The sequence below is a fragment of the Macrotis lagotis genome, chromosome X, assembly GCF_037893015.1.
Source record: "Macrotis lagotis isolate mMagLag1 chromosome X, bilby.v1.9.chrom.fasta, whole genome shotgun sequence".
NCBI lineage: Eukaryota > Metazoa > Chordata > Mammalia > Peramelemorphia > Peramelidae > Macrotis > Macrotis lagotis.
Genome location: NC_133666.1, coordinates 302,519,758 through 302,547,415, shown reverse-complemented (window position 1 = coordinate 302,547,415; position 27,658 = coordinate 302,519,758). Strand labels below are relative to the sequence as shown.

The window sequence follows — 27,658 nt, the reverse complement described above, 5'->3', positions numbered from 1 at the left end:
TAATTGTGTTTCATATAAGACTATCATTCCTTTTCTTATTTCCTAGGGCCATTGCGGTTTCTTTCTCAAACGGAATCTGTCACAGCCTTCATGGGAGACACAGTATTACTAAAATGTGAAGTTGTAGGGGAGCCCATGCCAACGATACATTGGCAGAAGAACCAAGAAGACCTGGTTCTGAATCCTGGTGATTCTCGAATAGTTATATTGCCCTCTGGGGCTTTACAGATTAATAGACTTCAACCAGGAGACAATGGAATCTATCGATGCCTTGCCAGAAACCCAGCTAGCTCAAGACCTGGAAATGAAGCAGAAATTAGAATTTTATCAGGTACTGTATTCTTCCTCAGGCATTTCTGAATTTTATTCTCTGAAAGTTTTCTGATTCATCTTATTATACTGCTGAATGATCATATATAATTGCTGACACCTTTATTTAGGTCCATTTCTTTTTGTCATTCTTACATTATAGATTTTTGACCAGAGCTTACCTAAAGGATTTTTCCATCTCATGAAAATCAAGTATTCTGGAAGCACTTTTTGCATCTGTGTGTGTGTGTGTGTGTGTGTGTGTGTGTGTGTAAGACAGAGAATGAGAGAGAGAGAGAGAGAGAGAGACTTGAGCATATCATTTACTTTCAGAATTTCTTTATTAATTTGTGAATGGAGGAGGGGAATTCTTGTCAAAAGATTTTACAGAAACTACATTTTCTCAGAATATAAAAGAACTAAAGCTAGAAGAAATGTAAGTGGTCATAAAATCCAGCCTCCTCAATTTGCCAATATGAGTTATATTTTATATATGAATTATATTTTTAACCCTAATGTTGATAGGGTTAAGTTATTATTTTCCTCAGCTAACTTTAAAAAAATTAGACCTAGAAAGACAATATGATCATAGTAGACATAGACCTGCTTTCCAAGTCAGGAAGACCTGAGGTCAAATTATTCCTGTGATACATCCTAATTTTGCTGCCCTTAGAAAATCACTGAACTTCTTCATGGTCCAGTTAACTTTTTTAAGTCTTTTAATTGCTGATTAATATTGATAGAATTTTGTCATTGGGGGATCCCTAAACTGATGAAATCATAGGTCCATTCTACAAGTAAAACATAAAGAAAATCCATCATGAGGTTTTGGAGAGGGCTAGTTTGGAAATTACCCAAATAAAATCTTTGCTTATTGGGTAGGTTAAAAGGAGTGGGAAACAGTATTTGCTTCTACATGAGGCAAACAATTTTTTTAGTTCAATCAATTTAGCCTTTATCTGAAAGTTTTATCTACACAAGGCTATTGATAAAGCTATTTGACTAATTGAACAATAAACTGAATCAAATGATAGGTCAATTTGATCAGACAACCAATTTCTCTTAGGATTAAAAAGAATAACAAAATTGAATAGTTTGATTGGATTAGATGGTTATCTTCAGTTATAATCAAAGAATCAATTATAAATGTAACCAGAGTCAAGCAAATCATTTATTTATCATTGTACTAAATAATTGGTCAATGAATCATGCAATATAACTCAGTTATGGGTTAAATTATCTGATTCTGTAGGTTATCTATAAGATAATTTATAGAGTCAAGCATAAGGGTAGTGATGATTTTTCTGAAAATTTATGTTTGAAGAAACTATGTAAAAGGAAATGAAAGAAACTGACCGTAGTACAGAATTAGCCAAAATTCAAAACTAGTTGACTCTTAGAACTTCTGAAGCATCTGAGATATATGTAGTAGGATACTGTTAAGTGGTTAGTAGTTCTCAGGAAGAAAAACAAAATAAGTCGGTATGATATACTTTTAAGTTTAATTGGCATTTTTAACATCATCTCTCTTACTTTCTAAGGTCTAGACAATCAACAAAACAATTAATCAAGTCTTAAGTTAGTTTTCTGATTTACTACATGTAACTTCTTACAGAAAAAATTAATAATCATCCCTTGAGAGTTTGTAGGAAATGGTTCCAGTTTGCCACTGAATGTTTGACCAGATTGTGATGCCAATGTGAGGATGCAATTTTAACACCTACAGTAGAGTACATCTCATAGATACAAATGATCAAAATTATCATAAATTCCCTCACAGGTATGTGTTTCTTTGGATTTTACTAGTAAATGGGAATTTATTTTATTTTCCAAGGGGAAAAAATGATAATTTCCCTTGAAGAGCACTTTAAAAACAAATAGTGACATAGTTCTCCCTTAGTAATGCATCCATTTATGGCATGAGGTAGCTCCTGACATATCTACTCTGTTTCTGCTCTTAAAATACAACTGCTAAAATAAACAATAGCAGAAACTTTGTGAGGGGGAATATATGTAGCAAATGATGGGAAAAAATGAATTGAGTTCTTGCTCTACATTTAGCACTGTTAACATAAGGAGGAATGGACTTCAATTAATATATAGTCTAGATATGGAGGCAAACATAAAATGTTAACTAAAAGTGAAAAGGAACCTTATGATAACCTAATAAGTAGTGATCAAGACACAGTAAACAGAAAGTTGATCTTAGAGCAAGAGATACCCGAGTTCAGGTCCCTTCTCTGATGTACTAAGTGATCCTGGATCAGTCACCAAAACTCTCATTTCTAAGACCATGAGTTACAGAAAGGGTGCTGACCTGCATAAAAAGAGGAAGTTTTTTTTTTCACTTGGTAGTTCCTTATGCCAATAAAATTATTATTATAAATATATATGAATATGCATATACATGCATATACACATGCATAAAGATAGACATGCATATACATTCATGAATAATAATAATATACACAATATACAAACACACATAGACATACATTCATAATCCTCACAACAACCCTGTAAGTTAGGTACCAGTTGTATTTTTGGCCATTTTATAGATAAAAAAAAAAAACTGAGACTCAGAAAAGTGAAATAACTTTGCTCTTTCTTTATTATACAGCTAATATGCATCAATGAAGGAAATCTTTATATCTTTTCAACTCCAAATAAAGTGCCCTTCCCCAATATACCACCTTGCTCACTATTGTATAATAGCTTGAACAAAAATCACACCACATACATATACATATACACTTGTTCCCACTTGCAAATGAATATTCCATAGTATATTCCATATTCCATAGTATACAACCACAAGACTTGCAACAACCTAATTTTTACACTTAACATTAATTAGATAGTTGACACCCTTCAACCATTTTATAGGTGTATAGGGATTGCCTTATAGACACTGCCCCATTATTTACTTAAACTGAATTGAATTATTGAATTCAATTGAGTTAAATATTCAATATTGCACACTATTTTTACCCTAAAAATAGCAACCAAAGAAACAGGTGAGTTCATCCAAATCACTTATATTTGCCGCTAGTGTTTACAAATAATTCTGTGTAATCTAACTTTTAACAATACCTCATCAAAGAAACCGATGTTTGCCAATTGGGCAGGAAGTTTAGGCTAATAGAAAAAACTGATGGTAGTATTGATTAAGGAATTCTGCTCTCTCTCTCTCTCTCTCTCTCTTTCTCTCTCTCTCTGTCTCTCTGTCTCTGTCTCTCTATCTTTGTCTCTGTCTCTCTGTCTCTCTCCTCTGACTTTATATGTATCTATATATATATATATCTATATATATATATATATATATATCTTTAAGTTGTACTAATTCTCTTTTCCCTTCCTGAAGTTACAGGTAAAATGATCTATCTACTATTCTTGAAATATTATAATTATAGATAGATCTATATATACATATATATTTATATATATTTGTGTATGTTTACACATATATATGGGGGAGGGGAGATAGAAGAGAGAGAAAGAATTCTGCTTTTTGTATTTTTATGCATTGTGGGAATAAACTTCCTCAGTGTCTTTACCAACCAGTGGGTAGCATAATGTTATGGTGGGTAAAGTGTTAGATTTGGAGTTAGGAAAACCTGGGTTCAAATTCTGTCCCAGACATTTTCTAGCCATACTACCATGTCAGGGCAATTTCCTGGACTTTTGCCGTTTCATCTGTAAAATGATGAGGTTTATATCAATGGCTACCAAAATCCCTTCTGGCTCCTAATCTATAATCTTGAACTATTATATGCTTATAAGCAATGCTTAGATTAGGTACGTTTTTTAGGGCCTTTACCAAATCTGTATGATTAAATAGACACTCAATCCTTTGGATCTTTATTCTGTCAGTTACCTCTATAGTTGATTTCATATCATTTTTTGTGCATATGTTTTACTTCTCCTAGTAGATTGTAAATGCCTTAATGACATAGACCATGTTGCTTCCATCATTGAATCACCCTCAGTACCTTGTAGAGTTTCCCATCAACAGTAAATTTTCAACAACTTGTCGAAGTAAATTCAATATAGATATAGGAATTGCGCCTCTAGATTAAACATATTCCAACCGGGTGGGTGTGCTTTTGCCAACAATGCCTCCTAGGATAGTTGAAGAGGCTATGTCAACTTGAAAGACATTGTTCAACTCATCTTCTCAGAGTGACCATTTTTGGGTGTCATTTGTAAATATGTCAGAAGCTTTTTACAAATCCACTTATTGCCACATATGGCAATAATAAGCTTCATGAGTTTATTATCCAATCAATTTTCTAACACTTGATTAATTAGAATGAAAGGAATCATTTAATCTAGAAATTCAGCTTATCATTACTATGACTTAAAACCAATCTTGAGGAGAGAGAGAGAGAGAGAGAGAGAGAGAGAGAGAGAGAGAGAAAGAGAGAGAGAAGAGGTGATACTTGAAATGTCAGAGTTGTAACATTCATTTCTGAAATGTCTAATTTTCTATTTGCAAATAAAAAATAATAAATGGCACATATATGAAAGGATTTATTTGTTGAAGTTACTAATTCTATTGTTTTCATTTAAGAACAAAATAATTTCCTCTACTGATTCACAGGACTGAATGTTTGCTAGACACTTTGTGTACAGTAGGACAGAGCAGGATGCAAAGAAGAGGGAGACAGTGTTTAAATGCTCTTAGGTCTTCTGCCATTTTTAATAATCTTGCAAAGGTGTGCATAGATCAGGGTGTCTAAGGGGTATGTTGTTACCTGTATTTTTCTATAAGAGGTGCTAAAGACCATCAGGTAATAGATCATTTTTTCATTTCTGACATTTGTGTGTGTTTTAGAATGCTAATGAGTTGTTCTAGTTGTCAGCACCTAATTTCAGTAACTGGTTAAATTGTAGAATATTGTTAATGACTAGGTGGTTTTCCAAAAGAATAGACATTTTTTTCTTATTATTAGGATTTTGTGCTCCAATCAAACCAAGAAAAGTGATAAATAATTGAATTTGTAAATTAATGTTCCAAAAATGTTAGAATATACAAGATTTACATAGATCTAATTCCCTAGAGATCATTAGAATAAATGTATCAGAAGATTCAGTTTTCTATAGAGAGAATCAATTTAATTGAAGAAATATTTTAAATGCCTATTGTGTATAGTGTGACATTCTAGGCACAGGGAGAATATACAAGGTTTAGATAAAATAAAGGAATCATGGCAATTATGGAGATAATCACCAGTTAGAAGGATGTGCCATACCAAGTATGAATGAGCAAAATGTTATGTGATTGTGATTGTGTATGATGTATAGAGATTATTACTGATTAGAAAACATCAAAAAAAGCTTCAGATCAGAGCTTCCCAACTGGTGGGAATCCAAAAAAGTAATGAATGAAGCAGAAGGGAAAGGAGAGAGTGCTGGTAACACACATTTCACCTAACACTGGTTAGAAATTTAGAGAATACTGGATTCATCAAATCATACAATTTGATTGGTACTTAGAATTCATTCTAAGATGAGGTAAACATGGAAAGGTAGAGTGGAATCAGACTGTAGACAGTTATGAACATTAAGCTAAGGAATTTGAATAGTGTTTGGGCAATGGGGAGTCATTCAAATGTTTTGTGCAGAGGAGTGATAGGACTATATTTATAAATTTAAATGTGATAGTGGTATATAGAGGTAAATAAAAAAGAGGAGATGGGGGAGACAGAGAGGGAGAGAGAAAGAGAGACAGAGACAGAGACAGAAACAGAGAGAGTGTGTGTGAGAGAGAGAGAGAGAGAGAGAGAGAGAGAGAGAGAGAGAGAATAACCAAATAATATAAAACTTTTAAACATGGGAGTCAGAGGGTGGTGATAATTGGTGATAATACTGAAGTTGGAAAAATAGATTTTTTAAAAAAATAATCTTTGCGCAAATTGTTTGAAGTGTTGACTAGTGGTATATTATTATAAAGATATACTATGATTGGTTGGAAATACTGCTGTAGATTGAGGTAAGAGTTAGAGTAGAAAATTTATTTCTTGTCTTGTTTGCTAGACACTTTGTGTACAGTAGGACAGAGCAGGAAGCAAAGAAGAGGGAGACAGTGTTTAAATGCTCTTAGGTCTTCTGCCGTTTTTAATAATCTTGCAAAGGTGTGCATAGATCAGGGTGTCTAAGGGGTATGTTGTTACCTATATTTTTCTATAAGAGGTGCTAAAGACCATCAGGTAATAGATCATTTTTTCATTTCTGACATTTGTGTGTGTTTTACAATGCTAATGAGTTGTTCTAGTTAAATAAAATATAAATAAATAAATAAAAATAATATTGAAAATATCTGACTGAATGAAATTGCTCAGCAAGGGAATATATGGAGAGAAGAAGAAAAGACAGAGTATAAAAAATTTTAAGGGTAGAAAAAAGGATGGAGATAATTGACAGAGTGAGGGAATAATGGTTTAAGGCAGAAGGAAACCACTGAGTATAGAATTTTATTATTATTATTATTATTATTATTAATAATAATAATAAATCTATTCTGTGAAATTACTTTCATGCAAACGTATGATTCATAAATAGTTGGTCTTCTTACATAGTTCATATTCTCAACTATGCATTATGGCAACAAGTCTACTTTATTCAGTTGAAGTAAATTTCTGGTGCCAAGGAGTAGATTGGTTGGTGAATTATCCATCTGATTTGAGAATCTGGTTTCTTAGAATAATAATAAAATTCATTCTCTATTTTAGATTTCTTGTTAACTAAATTCAATTGATTTGATCATTTGATGAGCCTATGCTTTTAATTGGCTTATTATATCATTGGAAATCATTTTATATAAAATTTTAATGAAATGATTCTAGGTTTGTACATTACATAATAAAATTACATTTTCTGTATTACCTCTAAATCTCTCTGCCTATTTTTTCTATCTTCTGCTGCTGTATATGCACACATTTGTTAAGTGATTTAGCTTAAGAAATTTGTCTAAGAAAACAAGAATGTTAAATAATTTTCCCAGAATCATACAAATATGATGTGTCAAAGATAGTACTAGAATCTTGGTCTTCTTGAACAAGGTTTGCTTCTATTTACTGTACCACACTGCCCCTAACTCACCTATTTCTCTATTTTTCTGTCTCTTTCTCCACAAACCCTCCCCAACGGAAATATATAGATATACTCATTCATACGTATCTGTGTATGTAATATAAACATATCTACATTTACATGTATTTGAATTAATTAGAATGAAAATAACCATCCTTGAAGGCAAAATTAAAAAAAGATTGATATTTTCATTGATCAAGGAAGAAAATGCAATGATGGCATCATATATAATCTCATATCTCTTCTTTGGGATCAAATTTAGTCATTATAATTATACTTCATTCACAAACAATTCTAGTTATTTTACTGTTGTTTTTTCCCTTTACATTGGTGCAACATATATATATATATGTATATATATATATATTATATATTTACTTAGAGAGAGATTTATGATTCTGTTGTCTCACTTTGTATTGGTTCATATTTGTCTTCCTATGAGTCTCTCTACTTTTAATAGGCATCATATCTTTTTATAGTACAATAATATTCCCTTACATTAATGTACCCCACCAATGGATATCTACCTTGTTTCTAAAGTTTTACTACTATTAAAAGTTCTGTTTTAAATATTTTATAACATAATAGGATCTCCAGATCAATGAATATGGACATCTGTTATTTTTAGCATAGTTGTACATCTTTTTAAAAGCATTGGGTTGGCTAGGTGGTGCAGTAGATAGAGCACTGGCCCTGGGGTCAGCAGTACCTGAGTTCAAATCCGGCCTCAGACACTTAATAATTACCTAGCTGTGTGGCCTTGGGCAAGCCACTTAACCCCATTGTCTTGAAAAAACATAAAAAAGTATTACATATACTATTGTAAATTATGGAATTTTTTTTGACCTGACAGGTTAAAATCCTTTAAAGGCTTATCCATATTCATTAATTCTACCACCATCTCATCAAAAATGTAAAATAATACAAAAAATTATACACTGTGACACATCTCTTGAAGGATTCTTGAGGCAATTCCCTTTATAGGAACAAATTTCCTAAGTTATGTATTTTTGGTTCTCTACCTTCTACAAAAGAATACTTGAGATTTTGCATAGTCATTTATGCTCTTGGCCAGAGGAGGTATGGTAGGCTTTTCATGTATGTGCATTGAATACTACCTGTTCTTACCTGAAATATAGATCTTTATTGACTTCACTGTATATTTTTGCAGAGATGTAATCACCAATTTGAGAAAAAGAATCAGATAGAATAGCCTGAAAAATTTGAAACAATAGCTATGAGGGCTATGATGAGGCACTATATGAAAATCTTCTATATTTGGGCTATATTTGGTATTGATTCATGCCAAGGGATGTGAAAAGACATAATCATGGGAGAATAGGGTGTCTAGTTGTTCAAAGATTCAATATTAGTCAAGTAGGAAATAATAGCTAATAATACCTAGCATTAATATAGTGATTTAAAATTTGTGAAACATTTTACAATATTTTCTAGTTTAATTCTTACAATGGCCTTGAGTAATAAATATTATTGTTATTCCATTTTATATATGACTCAAACAAACAGAAGCTAAATAGCTTTCCTAGGGTCACATTGTTAATAAACAACAAAAGTCAAATTTCACCTCAGATCACCCTAATACCAGGTTCAGTACTCCTATGCAATGTACCTTCTAGCTGCCTCTAGGTATAAGAAACTCTATAAATAAGACAGGGAATTTATGTCATCACACAATATCTATGAAGCCATGTTTGCATATATACATAAATTAGAACTTTTTTAGATATCTTTAACTAATTTTAACACCTCAAAATGGCAACATTTGATTTCTAGAATTTTATTATTAAGGGGAAAAAATAACCTATAATGAAATATGTTTTCCTTAAAACTGACAGAATAAAACTGATAGACAAAAAATTTGCTTCTAAGCAGAAAAGGTATAGTCATATGGCAAAAATAGGAATAGGTTACACAGTTTATTCCAAACGATATATAGAATATATATAATAAATATTATATACTGTGTTTTTATATATAGGTTTATATACTTACATGTAAATAGAGAAATTTTATTATATATTTATTATGTATAGGTATACATATGTGTATGAAGAAATAATCATAGATGTAATAATAGATAGTCTAAGTGCCATGTAACTTTTCATATCTCATTGATGTAAATAGGGGAGATGAATAATCATAATCTGATGACTAATCACTGCAAAGAAACTATTCCTAACTGCCTGCTTAAAGCTACTTGGCGGAGGGCCAGTTTTGGAGGATTTCCTCCTCCCCTCCATCCTTATTTCTTCATTAAATATAGATGCTTGAGTTCATGCTGGATGAGATTGGCTTTCTGATGAAAGCACTGGTGTAGAATAAGGTGTATCATGGTGTTTGACTCTTAGATCATTTGTGAAAATGTCCATTGGCACTTACAGACACATGGTAATTGCTAAATTTTATAATATGAGCCTAGATAGGGAATGAGGAGAGAGCCAGCAGGTGAATGAAAACTGAAGAAATCAGCTCTGCAGAGTTAAATTAATTTGTAACTCTAAATCCTGGGAAGAAATCAAAGGGAATACTCCATAGTAGCCTGCAGTGGCCTTTCCTTTCCAATTGAAAACTTGTTTGATATCCCATTGGGGCATGACTTTAATAATAAAAACAAGAGTGCACGATGTTGGAAAACATTTTTTCCCCATTCAAGGAAACCACAAAAGTAAAAAGGACTGCTTGTTCTAACTGAAAAGTCTTGTTATCTGAAGAATGCTGCAAGTTTACAGCAGGATATGTTTTGACTCTTGCAAAGTCAGATGCTACATTTTCATACCTACGTTTCAGATTCAGTAGTCTTACATTAATAATGGGGACCTTCAAATTTGTATACAGATGCATTGCTCAAGAAATGCTCTTTCCATGTTCCAATATAGGTGGAGGAGGTAGGGAGGGAGAAAAAAGTAGGAGGATGTGTCTGTTTATGACACTTTGAAGACTATTGCATTCTAAATAGATGAACTCTTTTCCTTCCTTCCTCCCTCCCTTCCTGTACTTATGGGTGCTCTGCCTAAAAGCTTGCTTAGAATTTCCTTTATTGGCTTTTATTGATCTCAGGCTAAACCCATGTGATCATTGTATGTACTCTAATTGCAGATTGCAAAGCAATTGTTTCTCTTTTGGGCATCTTCCCCTTCCTTATTGATTTTTTTTTTATTTTGGACTTCACAAGAGGCTCTTGCTCCTTTTCTGTCTTACCTGCCTTATTCACTGAGAAGCTCTGAGGGTCTTACCCTCCTCCCCCCCCACAGTTTTTTTTTTCCTTTGGCTTCTTTGACTCATTTTTTTAACCTAACCTTAATGAGTGAATGAACTTTGCCTCAGTCAAACTGTAACCTCAAAAAGATCTATCGTTAAAAATCCAAGGTTCCTCATTCCATCCAGAGCCATCTCCAGTTGCCTGATCCATATCTGGTACCTGGATCCAGATGGATCTGAGGAGAAAGTGAGGTTGATGACTTTCCACATAATCCCATCGTTTAAATCCAATTGCTTGTCAAAGCATCATCGCTCTGATTTCATGGACCTCTTAAAGAACAAAGGAAAAACAACAATTTAAGACAATTTTCTAAAGTTTAATATATTAAAGGGGGAAGGGAAAAAATGAAAATATTTGTCCCCCAGGAAGCTTAATACATTCATCTGAATTAGGGGTTTCTAACTCTTTTTTTGTGTCATGGACCATTTGGAAGCCTAGTCAAGCCTTATATAATGGGTTTGTTGTCTACATTCATAATTGAATGAGATATCATGTAGAATTTTGTAATCTATATTTTTCAAATGCAACTTTGAGGACACCTTGAAATCTATCTCTAGATCTTTAAGGGACCACAAATTTAAAAGGTCCACTGCTAAACAAATACAAAGTGGCAGAACACACCATTATACAAAATAATTTGAATAGGATACCATGAAAACCAGAGTTATCTGAAAATACTTTATATAGAAAATGACACCTGAGATAGAACTTGAAGAATACAAGGGAGTTATAGAAGAGACACTGAAGGAAAGAAAAAATTCCAGATATGAAGAGCTAATGGTGTAAATGCACAAACTTGAAGACTGCTGATGCAAACTGCTATGGAATAAACTCTAATTTTCTGTTCATGAACAGTACAGAAGATTAAAATTGTGTTCCATTTGCAGAACCTACTTGTAAAGATATGTGTTTTAAATAAGGATTCAAAATATATTTATATATATGTAAATAATATTTGAAGTTTTCAAGAGATTGAAAGCTGTCAAAGGATTATGAATTACAATTCATAATATTCATAATTCAATACATTCCACTTATTTTCTCTTGTTGGCACCACTTTCTACCTCCTGACCTGTTTGTTATTCTTGTGTGTGAACAACATCATTTCCAACCTGAACATTATTGGTTGAAAACTATGAACTCTGCAAGATTTAAAAGACTATGTTTGTTGAAGTCAGAAACTACTTCATATTTGTAGTTCTATGTCCTGCTTTAAGATAAATGCTTAATAATTGTTTATTGAAAGAAAAATAAACATTCAAACAAACTGTATTTCATCTCTGTTGGTAGATGCAAGTTTCACTATACATATGCATTCACATGCATACATACATGCATACACATATGCATCATCTATACACAAACAATAAATACATATGACACATATGTGCTAAGTATATTTGTACTTTAAAAATAAGATATGTACATACTAATTTATATATATATATATATATATATATATATATATATATATATGCAGGAATGAATTAATGACTTAAGATCTTATGCTAAAATATTCCCCAGGAGAAAAAAAAACTGGTTTCTTAGGTGTTGTTGACAAATTGCTTTTGTGAGTCTCCATTTCTCTTTCATTGTTATTTCATTTAATTATTATTTATTAGCATTTGCCCCTATCACAGTCTGTCAATAGGACCAAATCAGTCTTGAATTTCCACTGGGGAAAGAAAAAAAGCAACAAGTTGCTCTATGGTAATTCTATCCTTTAATGTATTCTGTGGACCAAGAGATAGTACCACATTAATGTCTGATTTCTCTATCTTTGTTCAAATAATTCAGGGACTCTGAAGAGGATTAGCTCCACTTTCATGAGCTATGACAGTGACATCAGGTCAAGGGCTCAGAGTAGCCTTTCCTACTAAACAGGGGAGCTAAATTGGGTTTTAATATTTGGAATCTCAATCTCTCTTAATCAAATTTGGGAAAATGGGTATGTTGAAAAATCTCTTTATATTAGATTCATATTAAAGAAATCCATTTCAAATTCTTTTTTAAAATATAAATTGATCAAATTAGAAAAGCCCACTTTTGCTACCTTTCTTATTATAAGTTGATGACCAAATTTTTATGGAATAGACTATGATATTATGTGTGATCTTATCTGCTTTCAACTATGCTAAAATCCATTGACTATGGGAAAACATCTTATTTTCTATAAACTTAATGACTCACATTTGAATTTTGAAAATAATAGAGGAAACAATGCCTATATGGCAATAGTACCTTATACTGCTGTTAATATTCATGAAAAAAAATTCCATAAAGCTCTATTAAGTCAATGAGAGTCATTCCCTTGGAATTTCAGAATCTATAGCATCTTAGAGATTTTTTTAGGTATACTATATGTGGAGGAAGAACTTTTGTTAGTTCTTAAACATTTGTCCAGAGATTCTATCATTATTTCCTCATTTTTCTTGCACCTTTCTTAACCTTATATTTAATCTTATCTTAATAAGTTATCTTTTAAACGAAAGACAAAATAGTTATAAAGATAAATAATACCTAAGCAAATGGCAAAAAGTGGTCCTTGGAATGTTAATAAGACTGAAGGGAAGTTTTTGGTTTTACTTTGCATTTCTGTCAAAAATTCTGTTATAAATTGCCATTGCTAAATCAAATTTCTGATAACTTTCTTGGACCTGTTTATTTCTACCTTCTCAGATTTTAGAATCCATAGATTTTTGAGCAGCATTTGGAAAATGAGGTCAGCAATCTCTGGCAAAGATAGAGGATTTTATTGTATTAGGTGTGGATTTCAAAATGGGCTCGCCATATTTATTTCCAACAAGAAAAAAATTAACTATCATAATTGTATCTGAGGTAAAGTATACCTTTTAGGTTCCAGAACCAACTTTCAATCCTGTTACTCAGTTTTGTCACATAAAGAGGTTTAAATGTGGTTTGCTTATGTGACAAATCCTCATTTACTTCCAAAAGAACAAAGGTAACCTTACTTACCCTAAATATAATAACATCATTTTGCTGAAAAATAACCTATCAAGGGAAAGTTTTCTGTCCTATCCTAAATATATGTGTGCACATAATGATAAAATTTGACTAAAATCCATGTATTGTTCTAATACTTTTAGAAATATCAATCTTTAAATTATATCTACTAACTTCAGAGAACCTTTAAGAGGAATTCATAAACCCAGAGATCTTAAAAACTTCATGGAGAAGATATGACTGGAGGTCAATAAATCAAGAGGCAAGGTTGTAAGATAGAGTTTAATAAGTATCATCTGATGCTTAACTGCCAGGTGGTTAGTAATTTTTCAAAATAGAGGGAGTTATTCACTTTTAAGGGACTACATAACTTTCAGGCAGACAGCAAAAGTTGCCTCTCAGGTAAGACTGTTTAGCCACTTTCCCTTTGGGGAAAGTATAATAATAGGTACACATTGTCATTATTTGATGACTTGGGATGAAAATGTCTTAATTTGGGGGGAAACAGAGACACCCCAATATCATCTGTTCTGATAGAAGTGTTTCCCTGCAGTCAATCTCATTAGACTATTTTGGAGTTTCAGGAGTTCTTTAGTTAAGCTAATCACCTGAATGGAACCAGAAGTAAGAAAGAGTGTGTCTTTATATAACTCTGAAAACTACATTTCTTTTACCTCTATTATTTCTGGGGAATTTATATTTCCTCCTTGAGATGAAAGCAAAACATATTCTGATCTTTTGTAGCTAACATTAAAACAAACTCTTCAACAATATTATTTTAATAAGGAATGACACATCTTAAAAAGTATTCCATTATTGTCATTTTGAATGTAGCTTAATTTTTTTTTTCACCAACTGGAAACAGATGAGGAAAGACAGAAAATGTCAGATTTCTTTCACAAGATGTACTTTAGAATAATGTCACTAATCCCATTGTTAACTTTTCATCTGTTTTGCAATGGGCTAAATTAGTTTCTGTCCATAATTTATCAACTATTTCCTGAACATTTGCTAGCAACAATTCCTTTGAAAAATATCTGCATGTTTTAATTTATTGAAAACCCTGAATTAATAGAATAAGATAACCATCAAAGATTCCAATAACAGAGGATCAGTGCCCAGAAGAATAAGAGGTGAAAAGATTGATTTACACTATCTGGGTGGGACTTCATCTGTAGTTTTAAGTCTTAGAGATATATTTTTCTGAAGGGTGCTAATAAACTTGCAAATATCCAAAGAGAAAGAATCAAGTTCACAAAGGAACTCAAGTCCTACAATCTGAGGATCATTTAAAAGAATGGAGAATGTTTAGTTAATAAGATGAAGACACAGAAGTGGACTCAGATGACTTAGTACAGTCCTCCTACACTCAAATCCAATTCATGTGCTGTTCATGGGATTACCACCCTGATGTCATGATCTTCTTCAAAAATGAAGAACAAATATCATCATCATCATCATCATCATCATTGTCATTTAATACCACAGAATCATGGAATCATAGAGTTAGAAAAGTTCTCAGAGACCATTTAGTTCAACCTATACTTAGTCAAGAATGCAATTTCAATATTTAACAATTAGTGCATCCAACTAATGTGGAAAACTCCAATGATTACAATGTCATTATCTCTTGAGGAAACACAGAAACTTGCCTCTTTGTTACTTGCCATCATTGTTTAACTTGTCTTTCTGGGACCTTGTAGACTTACCCCCTTCTACCTGAGACCCCTTAATGATGATGATGATGATGATGATGTTTGTCCTTCATTTTTGAAGAAGACCTCAGGGTGATAATGCCACAACCAGCATATGAATTGGATTTGAGTGTAGAGGGACTGTGCTAAGTCACCAGACTCACTTCCTCCTCTAGAGTCAACTCAGTCCAGTGGCCAGATATGAATCAGGACAACTGGAAATAGCCCTGGATATTATCAAATCTAGTCATCCCCTGGTAGAATCATAATGGAAAACAATTTTAAACTTTTACCTCCTTGAACATTGCTTTTCTCTGCTTTAATGTTTCCTTTCCTATATTTGTCTATCTCATCGTCTATCCTGACTTCCCAGGATTCCCACCTATATTGTGCCATTGTCTCTAAGCAGTGGTCTACTCTTTGAGGGTATTCATTACCTTTCTTCACCATGAAAACTTATGTCCCCTGTCTTATTGTATCAATGATTTCCTTTCTTTCTAAAGCACTATGATACATACTAATGTAAATCAATGTATTATGTTTATATAGTATTTGTAGCATGAATGTGTTTTCATACATAAAATGATATGTTATTGCTCCTTGAAGATATACCCTCTGCATAGAACATGTCCGAATATATTGAATTGAGAGCCTTAAGAAACTAGAGATAATTGAAGAGGGAAAAAATCTATTAGGTTCTTCAAATTTTGTGTCTGATAGTTTCCCTCCACTTTTTATCATTGCTTTTCATCAATATATCTTTCAAGGATGGAATCCTTCAGATATATCATTTATCTTTGCAGTGTCTCCCACCACAATGATGATCCTGTCCTTTCCTTTCATAGATCCAGGTTTACACAGACAACAGTTTTTCCTGCAAAGACCTTCCAATGTGGTAGCTATCGAAGGAAAAGATGCCATTCTAGAGTGTTGTGTTTCTGGGTATCCTCCACCGAGTTTTACCTGGATTCGAGGAGAGGAAGTGATCCAAGTCAGGTATTCTAGATTTAGGAATTTTGTTTACTATTTGCTTTGTCCAATTTTTAAGACTATAAAGAAAGCATGTAGATGCCTCAGGATTGCATAGTAATGCAATTCTACTTGGAATAGAGCAGAACTGATTCTGTCCTTAAGATATTAATTCCTCTTGTGACATGAATTGGGTACCATTTCTGATTGACTATTGCATAGACATTATAATAGTTGATACCCAACCCTTTCAATTTGACCAAGCAGCAAAAAATGATTTTGCACAACAAAGATAAATGGAGTAGAATCTCAATATTCATGATGACTTGGCTTAGAAAAAATTTATATGTCCCAATATAAGTTGAAGTACATTTAGTGTGTCCAGTTACAGTTCTAGATATATTCAAGTAATTTGGGTTAAAGCTATGAATACCTTGTTCCATTTCATTTCTTTGGCAATAGCATATAGTCATCCAAAGGGAATAATTCACCCTGAATATTTTGACCGATAAGACAGATGACTAAAATAAGATAGATGAATTGTGCAAGGCTTCTTTCAATATTTTAAGATTGGGGCTTCAATTTTTACACTATTTCACACAGTCCAATTTAAGACTGGGATTAGTTTGCTAGGGGTTGAAAGACATTAATTAACTAAGTCCTTTGTTTCCCATGTTGCAGGTCCAGAAAGTATTCTTTAATAGGTGGCAGCAACTTACTTATTTCCAATGTAACAGATGATGATACTGGGACATACACCTGTGTTGTCACTTACAAAAATGAGAACATGAGTGCCTCTGCAGAACTCACAGTATTGGGTAAGTGAAATAATCGAGATCCATTCTGATCATGTCCTTCAAAATGCAATGTTTCATACTACCCACTTTAAACACATTGTACAAAACTGTTTTCTCTGTTTATGGGTGTGAAATTGCCAAGTCCTGATACTCCATATGTGTTCTTGCCTTTATTAAATTAACTGCTTCAAGGTTAAATGATGCATCTGATTTTTTTTTTGCTTGGTAGACAGAGAACCAAAGAACTTTTTTTTAAGTCTAAGAATACTCACTAAATAACTAACCCATCTTGAGTCAAACTGTCTGTTCACCAGATTGACTGGGTTTAGGACTGGGGAAACCTGTCACAGCTTTCCTCAGGGAAAAAAATTGTCAAGAGAAAAATTACATTCTTAGGTAAAAAGACTACACCTCCATTATCCAAGTTTATACAATTAAATTTTAACAGGTTTTTTTGGGACTACCTATAAGTTTATTTTTGCTTTCCAAGAAGGAAAAACTCTTGATATTTTCCTAAAGTCAGAACATTTATTTGAAACGAAAGTGAGGCTATTTTTTTCCTCTGCTGGATTGTTACATGAATCATAAATGACTACAATACAATCATAACACATTTTCACAAGGCAAAGCTGGTCATCTATATGGCCAATAGTGTATTACCTACATGAGAATAACAATGACTCACTTCTAAATTTTCCAATTTATAAACTATGTCACATTTTGATGTTTTTAGTAGTTAAATGTTAGATTATATAATCTAGTAAAGATTCCTTAAAGTAAGAACTTCCTTCATGTCTTCTTGTCAAGGAAAAAAAAAACACCTGGCTTTAGTGCTCTATTTTATTGATAGACATCTTTTTGCTCCTAGGAATTTAGAAGAAAAATAATGGATTATTTAGAATATATATACATTAACAGTTACTAATGGCTTCTACTTTGGGGATTACATGAATCAGTAAATGAAGTGGATACTTCCTGAACTCTTAGACAATAAGGAAGTCAAACAACTGATCAAAAGTAGATTACAGGGTTTTCTCTGCTGGCATAGAAGAGGCAAGACTATGTTGCTTTGCTCTTATGCATATACAAGTCACAATCTTGTGTGATAGATTCAGGGCAAGGGGAGAACTAAGACATTAGAACTTATGGCCCCATTGGACCAGGGATTTTCCTCACATTTCTGGGGCAGAAAAGAGTGCATACAGATCAGAGCACAGGCCAGGGGAGTAGTAGAAATGCCTCTCCTTATAATAAGTTGGAAGAACTGATAATTTAAAGGTCCCTAGAAATATTTCTGAAAAACAACTGCACAAAATCCCTGAAACTTGGGACAGTGGGTTTCCCACCCTGGAAGCAGAGATTCACAGTCTCAAAGAATTAAAAGTGAAGAAATAGGCAGGAAAAACAGGAACAACAACAAAAAAAATTCTGACTATAGAAAGTGACAAGAAAGAGCAAAACACACACTCAGAAGAAGACAGCAAAGCCTCAAAAATTCTTTTACCCAAAACCTCCAAGAAAAAAACATTAAGGATTTAAAAAATCATGTAAGAGAGGTAGAGCAAAAACTAGAAAGAAAAATGAGAGTAATTCAAGAAAATCAGGGGAAAAGAATTTATTAGCTTGGTAAAGGAAGCACAAAAATTTTGAAGAAAATAGTACCCTAAAATACAAAATAAGCCAAATGGTAAAAGAAGTAAAAACCCAATGTAAAGAAGACTACCCTGAAAAGCAAAATTGGAAAAAATGGGAAATAATATATAAAAATTCACTTAAAAGAAGTCATTAAAAATAGAATTAGGCAAATGGAAACAGAAATACAAAAATCTCATTGAAGAAAATTATTCATTAAAATTTAAAATTGAGCAAGTAGAAGCTAATGATTCTATGAGACATCAAGAAACAATAAAACAAATGCAAAGGAATGAAAAAAATAGAAGAAAATGTGAAATACTTTATTTGAAAAACAACTGATCTGGAAAACAGATCCAGAGAAGATAATTTAAAAATCATTGAACTTCCTGAAAAACATGGTCAAAAAAAAGAATCTGGATACTTTCTAAAAAGAGATTTCAAAATAAAAACTCCCAGATCAAGGAGAAAACATCTACCCAGCTAAAATGAGTATAACCCTTTAGGGGAAAAAATTGAAAAAGCAATAAATTTAAAATTATTCAGCTTAGTGATTCTTATCCTTTTGCTTGTTGAACTCTGGACATTCTGTGTGGCCACTGTAATCAAACTCAGAAAAATGTTTTAAAAGCATAAAATAAAATACCTAGCATTATAATAGAAACAAATTATATTGAAATGTATTTGACATATTTTTAAAAGTTCATGAAAACAAGTTAAGAACTCCTGTCTATACTCATTAAATAAGTATAAGCACAAGAAAGCACTCTTGACACCAGTTTTAGCACAATTGTCCTTTATAGAAATGTTTTATTTTCCTTCTTTTCAAGTATTTGTTTCTGATGGTCAATCTGGTAGAATATACACACATACATACATACATACATACATATATATTTCTTATATTATTATTATTATAATTATTGTTTACCATGTGTGCTGTCAAGCTTTGGAAATAAAGAGGTCTAAAGTGTCATCATTGTCTTCAGGTGCTTATAGTTGATTTGCAATCATATTAAATCAGTAGTCTTCATTTTTCAGACTGATATTCTACACATACTCAAAAGTACTACAGTATCTATATCTTTCAGCACAGTTGGCAGGCTTTCTTCCATTTGAAGACAAGATCTATGGCAGTGGCAGTCACAGTGGGTCACAAGCAGGATCAGAGGATGGTTGACATCTGGGTAGTTTAACAAGTGCAAGTTTATATTATGTTTATGGCTCCAGACCCATGCATTCCAGAGCAAGAAAAAAAAAAGACATTCCAATTTTTAAAAAAGATTAAAGAATGATTTGCTGTCCTTTCTTATTTCTAAATTCTCCTTTGAAATGTCAATTTTCCCAGTCTTCTGACTTTTGCACCATCTTGGACATGGCTAGTAAGCATTGAACTATATTTATGTATCTTCCTCATTGCTGTAAACAATTTCTGGGCACATCTATTTGTGGGGACCCCTCTCTCACTACATCTCCCCCCCTTCAATAAAGGGGGGAAACCAAGTAAAATCTGTGATATCGTGGGGATAGGAAAGATCAAAAACTGCAAGGAGTCCCTCCCAAGAATGCCTTCTCTCGAAGCAGTGCAATTGTTTTGAAGGCAGCAGCCATGTTTAGGCTCTCCTAGAAGCATAAGCAATATAATGTATTTGTGTACAATTGTCATTTCCATGTACTTTTGGAGAAGACCTTTCCTTTTGCTAGATGGTCTTCTGGAAGCTTCTCTTCTCCACCCAAGGACTTCACCCTCTGTTTTCAATCTGGCTCTTAGGTTGGAGAACACACCCTTTCTCCTCTTTGAAACTATATTTGGGGAAGGGAAGTCTCTTCTCTACAGAAGGAGTTATCGCTCTCTTTTTTGGAGGCAGAAGATTACAAATAATATCTGAAACAAGTAATTGCCATAGAATGTGACCAAAGAAATTCAAAAGAAATACAGTAATCATAGGAAATGAGACAAGGTAAACACCTTTCTGTGTTACCTACAAACATTCATACCTAACATCAATTTTTTTTTTCTGTATGTAGTAGGGTTCGATGGAAAGAACATTGAATTTGAATAGCATCTGTGATGATCAGCAATTGATTCCATATCTCTAAATCTCTGTTTCCTAATCTTTAAAATGGGGATTATTTTACTTGCCTTAGTAACTCACCTGTTGTAAGAAAAATACTTTTCTTTGAAGTGGAAGCCAAATTATTACTTTAAAATTTGATTATAACCATTTTTTCTGGAATTAAAGCAATTTAGAAATGCTTTAACATGATTGAATCTTCACCAGGAACAAAGTTAAATTTAGTAAAAGTGGAAAGAGTAATTTTACTAGTATTTGCAATCAGAAAGCAGAAGTCTATTTTAGAGCAACACATGAACTCCCTGTTTACAATGATTATACCAAACAGTTAAAATTTCAGTAGTGAACTTGTTTACATTCTCGATTTAACTTGTGCAGTGCTTGAGTCATCCATGTGCTTTAGTTCACCCTAAACTTTTCCAAATTGTGTGTGTGTGTGTGTGTGTGTGTGTGTGTGTGTGTGTGTGTACAGACACACCTACTCTCAATACACCTACTATTTAGGCAGTGAAATATATTTTCATATAAAAGTATTATGTACCTCTCAAGATCTGAACCATTTGCACATATTAAATAGCATACAGTATTTATAAAACATGAAATACAAGTTTATTTGAATGACATTTTAAAAACTTTTTGTACTTCTAGTCACAAGGTAGATATAATTTTCTGTACTGATTTTTGTTGTTGTTAAAGAATGAAAATTCTTGAAAAATCATCTTTTTTGTAAATAGTTTTAATCTGGAAAGTAACTTGAATTTTTAGGAGAGTTTTCAAAAATATGGCCACCAGTTACCTATTTGTTTGGTATGCTTCCCATCCAATGACTTGAAGGTTTTAGTATACTAGTAGTACTAAACTATGTGCCAGGATAATTTTTCTTTTAGCTTGCTTATTTTGAAAAGATAATTTCTTCAAATTCATATTTATGATGCTCTCAGTTTTTTTAAAAGGTTTTTGCTCCTGCTTGTGAATGATTTCTAATGATACAGAATCTTGCCAAATGTCATTTTCATTTCTTTTTAAAGAGGTGAACTTCATTAGTGATATGTTACATTTGTTTTTTCTCTATTAAACTCTGATTGTTCATACACATGTATTCTGTGAACAATTGACTAGTAGGAATGATAATCTAAGATTTTCCCATTTTTTTTTTGTTTTAAAAGCTTCCGTTGTAGACAACTGCTAGGTCTCTGCCTGTCTTTGTCTGTCTCTGTTTATCTTTCTGTCTCTGTCTGTCTCTGTTTCTGTCTTTCTATCTCTCTGTCTGTCTCTCTCTCTCTCTCTCTCTCTCTCCTTCTCTCTCCCTTCCTCTCTGTCTTTTCTTTTTCAATTTCTTTGTTCAATGCTAAGATTTTATCCTATTCCATTCACCAATGCAGATAGGTAACTTATATATAACTTGAAGCTTTAGAGAATTTTTGGAGTATCCACTAATATTAGTAGCCATGATGTTTTTGTTGTTGATTACTTTACATGTATTGATAATGCTCTATAAAAAGTAAATAATGCTTTCTACAAGAGCATGATTTACTGTTTCTGAGTGTTCCAAACCCCAGCTACTTGAAACCACTAAGATTATAGATGCAAATAGAAGAGCCCAAATCTGACTCTTCCCATTTTGCCTGCTATCACTTGGCACAAAAGCACTAGCCAGTTCTCTAATTCTTCTTAGAGTTTTAGAATCTTCTTCTGTCCCCATCATGTCAACCCTTTTGGATTCCTAGTTCAGGTTTTGTTGTTTATGATTATGGTTCAGAGATCATTAGAGCTAATCTGAGGTCAGTACATTAGTACAAAAAGCATATTGAGGCTAGCAACATTATCTTACTTTTTTATACAAGGTATTTTATTGTTGTTGCTATTGTTGTTTTCCTTTTGATGAATTAATTAATTTTCTTATGCTTTGACAGAACTATTTATTTGTTTAAAATTGCAAAGGAATTAATGATTTCTATAATAAGAAATATCAAAAAATTTAATAATTTCACTGGTCATATCATTTCCAAAATAAGACAAAGAAAAAATCCCCATTAACATTAAGTTCAAGAGCAAGCTGGTAGGATATGAAAAAAGTTATATATATATATATATATATATAAATATATATATATATATATATATATATTATATATTTCCAGACTGATTCTAAATTGATTTATTTAGAAATTCAGAATTCATTCCATTGTTACTTTTATGACTTTGGGAGATGGGTGGGAATAGGTGTTTCTTTTTTCATCTGAGTTATTTCCCTAATTACTTACTAAAAGGAACATTATCATTAGTTAACCCCAGTACACCCAGTTGACTATGACATGAAAGTGATCTAAACATGCTGAGATAAAGAAAAAAAATCATTGGATTTAAGGTTTACCATAGTTAATCCACAAAGATATTATCATTAATTTGGAAGTTAATTATATTGCCAATTTTGTAAGCCTTGTCTTAAGAAGGATAATAAAGCTCTATATCACACTTTATACCACATGCACTAGAAATTTCTTAAGTATCTATTTATCCCATGGGTAATCTAGATTGCAAATAACTAAGATTTGATGGCATCTTAAAAATCTTCTAATTCAGTATTTTTATTCAATTGTATCACTTCTAACAGATCATCAAAATAGTTTATAAACTATTTGACACATTTTTCATACTGAACTTGAGACTTAGGCATTTTTTTTAAATTGAGAAAAAAAGTGAGGAAGTCAGAAAGATCCTTTTTGCAAAGACAATTTTCTTCTAATAAGAAAATGTAAATATAGTTCCTCTTATTCATAGGAAATTCATTATTTATGGTCCCACTAATGTTTCTAGTGATAATTGTAACCATTTGTTTGAATTGAGGCTTCCTGCTATATTTATATTTCCTGAGTATATGTGAATTGTCTTTGCCACCAGGGCCTTCCTTATTCCTTTTTTTCCCCCATAGGACTGCAGTAATCTTTGATTCTTACTTAAGCTAACATTTAATTATCCCCAACAATGTGACTACAAAGGGAATCTTGATTAGTGAATTGTTCATAGTGATTTCCTGTTTCTGGACATAAGTCAAGTATGAAAAACTTGCAGTAAAGGTTATAAATTTGAGATAAATATTATAATTCATGATTAGCTGATTCTTTATATCACAGTAGATAGAGATTTCAGCTGTCATTTTCTTCCTTCTGTTATATTAAATAGGAATTACAACCACCTAGACGTCATTCTTGTGGACCCCAGCAGGGAGATGAACTGATAAGATGCAGTAATGATACTCTCTCCTAATTATCTGAACTGCATTTGTAGTCACTTTGCATACTATTTTAAATATATTGGGACTATTTACCAGTTACTTCAGAAAGGCACATAGAAGGGATATTGGACGGCCTTCTAGATCACTTCCAGCTGTGGACCTATGATCCTATGAATTGCTGACCTAACTTTTGAATCATTTGAAATTGAACACATGAAACAGAATATAAAAGATAACTTTAATGCAAAATTCTGAAGCAGAATTTGTTTTGTTTCCTTAGTCTTAAAGAGGATGACAGGTCAATCACTGAAAGAAATTAGATTAGTCTGACAGGATACTCTGCCACTAATGGTTTTTAATAAATGCATAAAATTATGTCACTGGAATGGAATTCAATAAAAATCTGTCCCAACTTACTAGTGGGAAGATCTAAATAGACACAGTACAGGTCATCATTTGTCTGTTTATTTGTTTTTCCAGATGCTTTCCAGAGATGGAAATTCCGTTACTTCTTTGGATAATGCATTATCCTTGTTAAGAAATTCCCCCTTTTTCTACAATGATCAGAAAGCTATTTTCAAGACTACGGTTTTATGAGATACACATTTTTTGACATGACCAATTTGCAAATTTGTTTTCCTTGATTGCTTGTCAATTACAAGGGAGGGTTTTAATGGAGAAGGGAAAGTTATAGAAGAAAGAGGATTAATAATAGACAGAGGAAAAAAATACCAGTGAAATATTTTTGACAGACTCAAGGGACAACAGACAAATTGAACAACTTTGGTAGGGATGTATGCATTATATTTTAAGAGAAATAGCAAGGTTCTTACAATGGAGATTTATGCTTTTATGTACAAGCCTCTTTTTCTATTTTTTATTATTTGGAAGTACTCACCTTTATTGTTATTTGTGTGGTTCATAATTAAAGTAATATTTTATTTTAAAAAAGAAATTCTCTTTTTTATCCCATTGAAAACTTTCCATATCAACTGCTCCATACTGTCATGTGACTATCCAACATTATATCAAACCTAGTACTTTTTAGGGTTTGTGTTTGTGACTGTATTCCTACCTTAGAAACTAAATGGTATCTAATTTTCATTACTTGGCCATATATTTTCACTATATTCTTTTTTAAAAGTGGGGGAAATGACTGATATGAGAACACTCATTTTCTGAAGGGAGCTGGTAATCTATGGAGATAGAATACTATCCATTCTGTCAGTTTTTCTTGCTGTATTTGATGGTTTTGCTTAACTTTTTTCTTTCAGTTATTGCCATAAAATGCATGGACAAGTCATTTTTCAAAAAGTTTTTTGACTAGGCCGCCAGAATTCTATTAGATATCATTGAGAAGTGTAAGTAATCATTGGTATTATCTTCATAAAGATAGAGAAACTTTGGAAGGCTTACTTCAGCTAAACATTGATTAGTCCAAACAATTTAAATATCTTAAAATTATTCTGGTTTGTTTTTAAAATAAAGCAAAACAAATAACAACAACTTCCAGAATGTAAATTAAAAAGATCCTAGACATACTCTAAGACTAATCCCATCTCTCGAAGTTTTTTAATCAACTGGAAATTTTCAAGGCTTTTGGTAATGAATTTTGATCATGCAGTTCAATGGAAAGCATTTTATTCAGGATGCCAGTGAATTGAAGGAGACTAATATGGAGAACTTATTTCATCTCTTCCTCTTCCAGCTATCAACACCTCAGGTAAAAAAAAAAAATGAATGGTGTCTTCCATATTGAATACAATGAAAACTACCCATCTTATCTAACAAAAATCTAGAGGCAAAATTGGGATCAGGTAACAAAATAGCAAGATGAAATGTTTTAATTCATTGCTGATTTATTAATGACTTATTTTGTGTCAGGAATACAAGAAAAAAGATAAAAGAGAGTTTCCTTCCTTTAAGTGTTTTATATTCAACTGAGAAAGCAGTGAGTGCGCATCATAATACATACAAGGATAGGCACATTCAAAGTAATGTTGGAAGATATCAGGATTTGTATAAATGAAAAAAAATTAAAACCAAAATATTAAAGATTTAAGTATTTTATATCTTCATAAAATGTTTCCAAAGAGTTCTTTTAACAGAATAATATCTTGTGGTAGAATCCTCATGCAGTAGCATCCTTTTCAAAAGAAATATGACCCAAATGCTTTTTCTTTCTTGATTTTTTTCCATGACATTATGTGAAAAAAATGAATTTTTACTCTCAAACTTCCAAGAATCTTCCCCATGCCTTCAACTGTGGGAAAATAAATTTTCTATAAATCCATTCGTGTTTATAACAAATAAACTGGCATGCATTGCCATAGTCTGTATGCTCTATTTTCAGGATCAGAGCTAAAGTGTTCTAAGATTCCAAACCTGTTTTTTAATAGAGTCAGGATTATTGACTGGAGGATGCCTTTACATGGTCACAAAGAATTCATGCCAGCTGTGCGTCAGAGCATAGGGGAAGAAAGGAACCCTAGGTAGGGTAGATAGAGAGCAACCATGGATGATTTTCTGGACATTTCAGTGATTATCTTTGTCAGCAAAGCTGCCACTTGAACCCTAATGATAGGTTGCAGAAAGGGGAAAAATATTCTCCCCGCCTCAAAGATACTGCTGTGAAAACTATAAAAGAGCAATTTAGAAAATGTTTACAAATTACAGACACATAATTAAGCAATTTTTAGTGCTGAAATTTGCCACTGTTCTTTCCTCATTCCTTTTAAAACAAAAACAGATGCCAAAGACACCCAATGATTTCCCTGAAATCACATAGGGATCCATCAGGATGGACTTGTATCTATGAAAAATAAAAGGTTTGAGATTTAATATAATGTGAATGGAAACTTTGGAGTTCTTTCAATTTCATAGCTGCATCAGCATGTCTGGAATTGTACAGGAAAAAGGGGGAAAAATGAACACACAATAAGAAAATGTTGATTAAATTGTTTTACTTTGTCAACTCTTAAACACTGTAATGAAGACAATAGAGGTAAAGATTCCTGTCTGAGCATAAAATGCATGTATTTTATATATTACATATGTATATGCATATATGTATGTGTATGAATAACATGACAAATATATATTTATATTTCATGTACAGATCATAGAAGGGAATTCAATCCAATCTAATTCAATTCCAAATAAATTTTATTAAACATTGACTGTATGAAGATCCAAATGTATAAAAATATCATATGTCTTTCCTCAGAAAGCTTATATTCTGTTAGGAAAAATAATATATATATATGTATAGATAGATGATAGATAGATAGATAGATAGATAGATAGATAGATAGATAGATAGATAGATAGATAGATAGATATAGATAGATAGATGTGCACATGCACAAAGCCTGAATTGTGCAAGTCAAACAAACAAAAGGGAAGTGGAGAAGAAGGATGTCATTTCCATTGATGCTTACCCTGAATGGAATGGGAAGGACCAAAGGGAAGGTTTCCTAAAGATGTGCTCTCATGCCTGGTCCAATGTCCATACATGTCTATGTATCTAGCAGATAAATTTCAGTCAATTTGAGGAAGGAGAGAGCAAGATTAGAGTTGACAGTACTATAAATGGCAAGGTAAGGAAA

At 32.4% G+C, this 27,658-nt stretch overlaps 1 protein-coding gene across 1 annotated transcript in view; it reads left to right on the top strand.

Moving 5' to 3' along the window:
- DCC (DCC netrin 1 receptor) overlaps positions 1–27,658 on the top strand; it is a 1,459,593-nt gene that overhangs the window by 665,842 nt on the left and 766,093 nt on the right. The window contains exons 3-5 of the mRNA XM_074202006.1: positions 47–331; positions 16,188–16,338; positions 16,993–17,129. Of these exons, the coding sequence (XP_074058107.1) occupies positions 47–331; positions 16,188–16,338; positions 16,993–17,129 (573 nt within the window). The remainder of the gene's footprint in view (positions 1–46; positions 332–16,187; positions 16,339–16,992; positions 17,130–27,658) is intronic.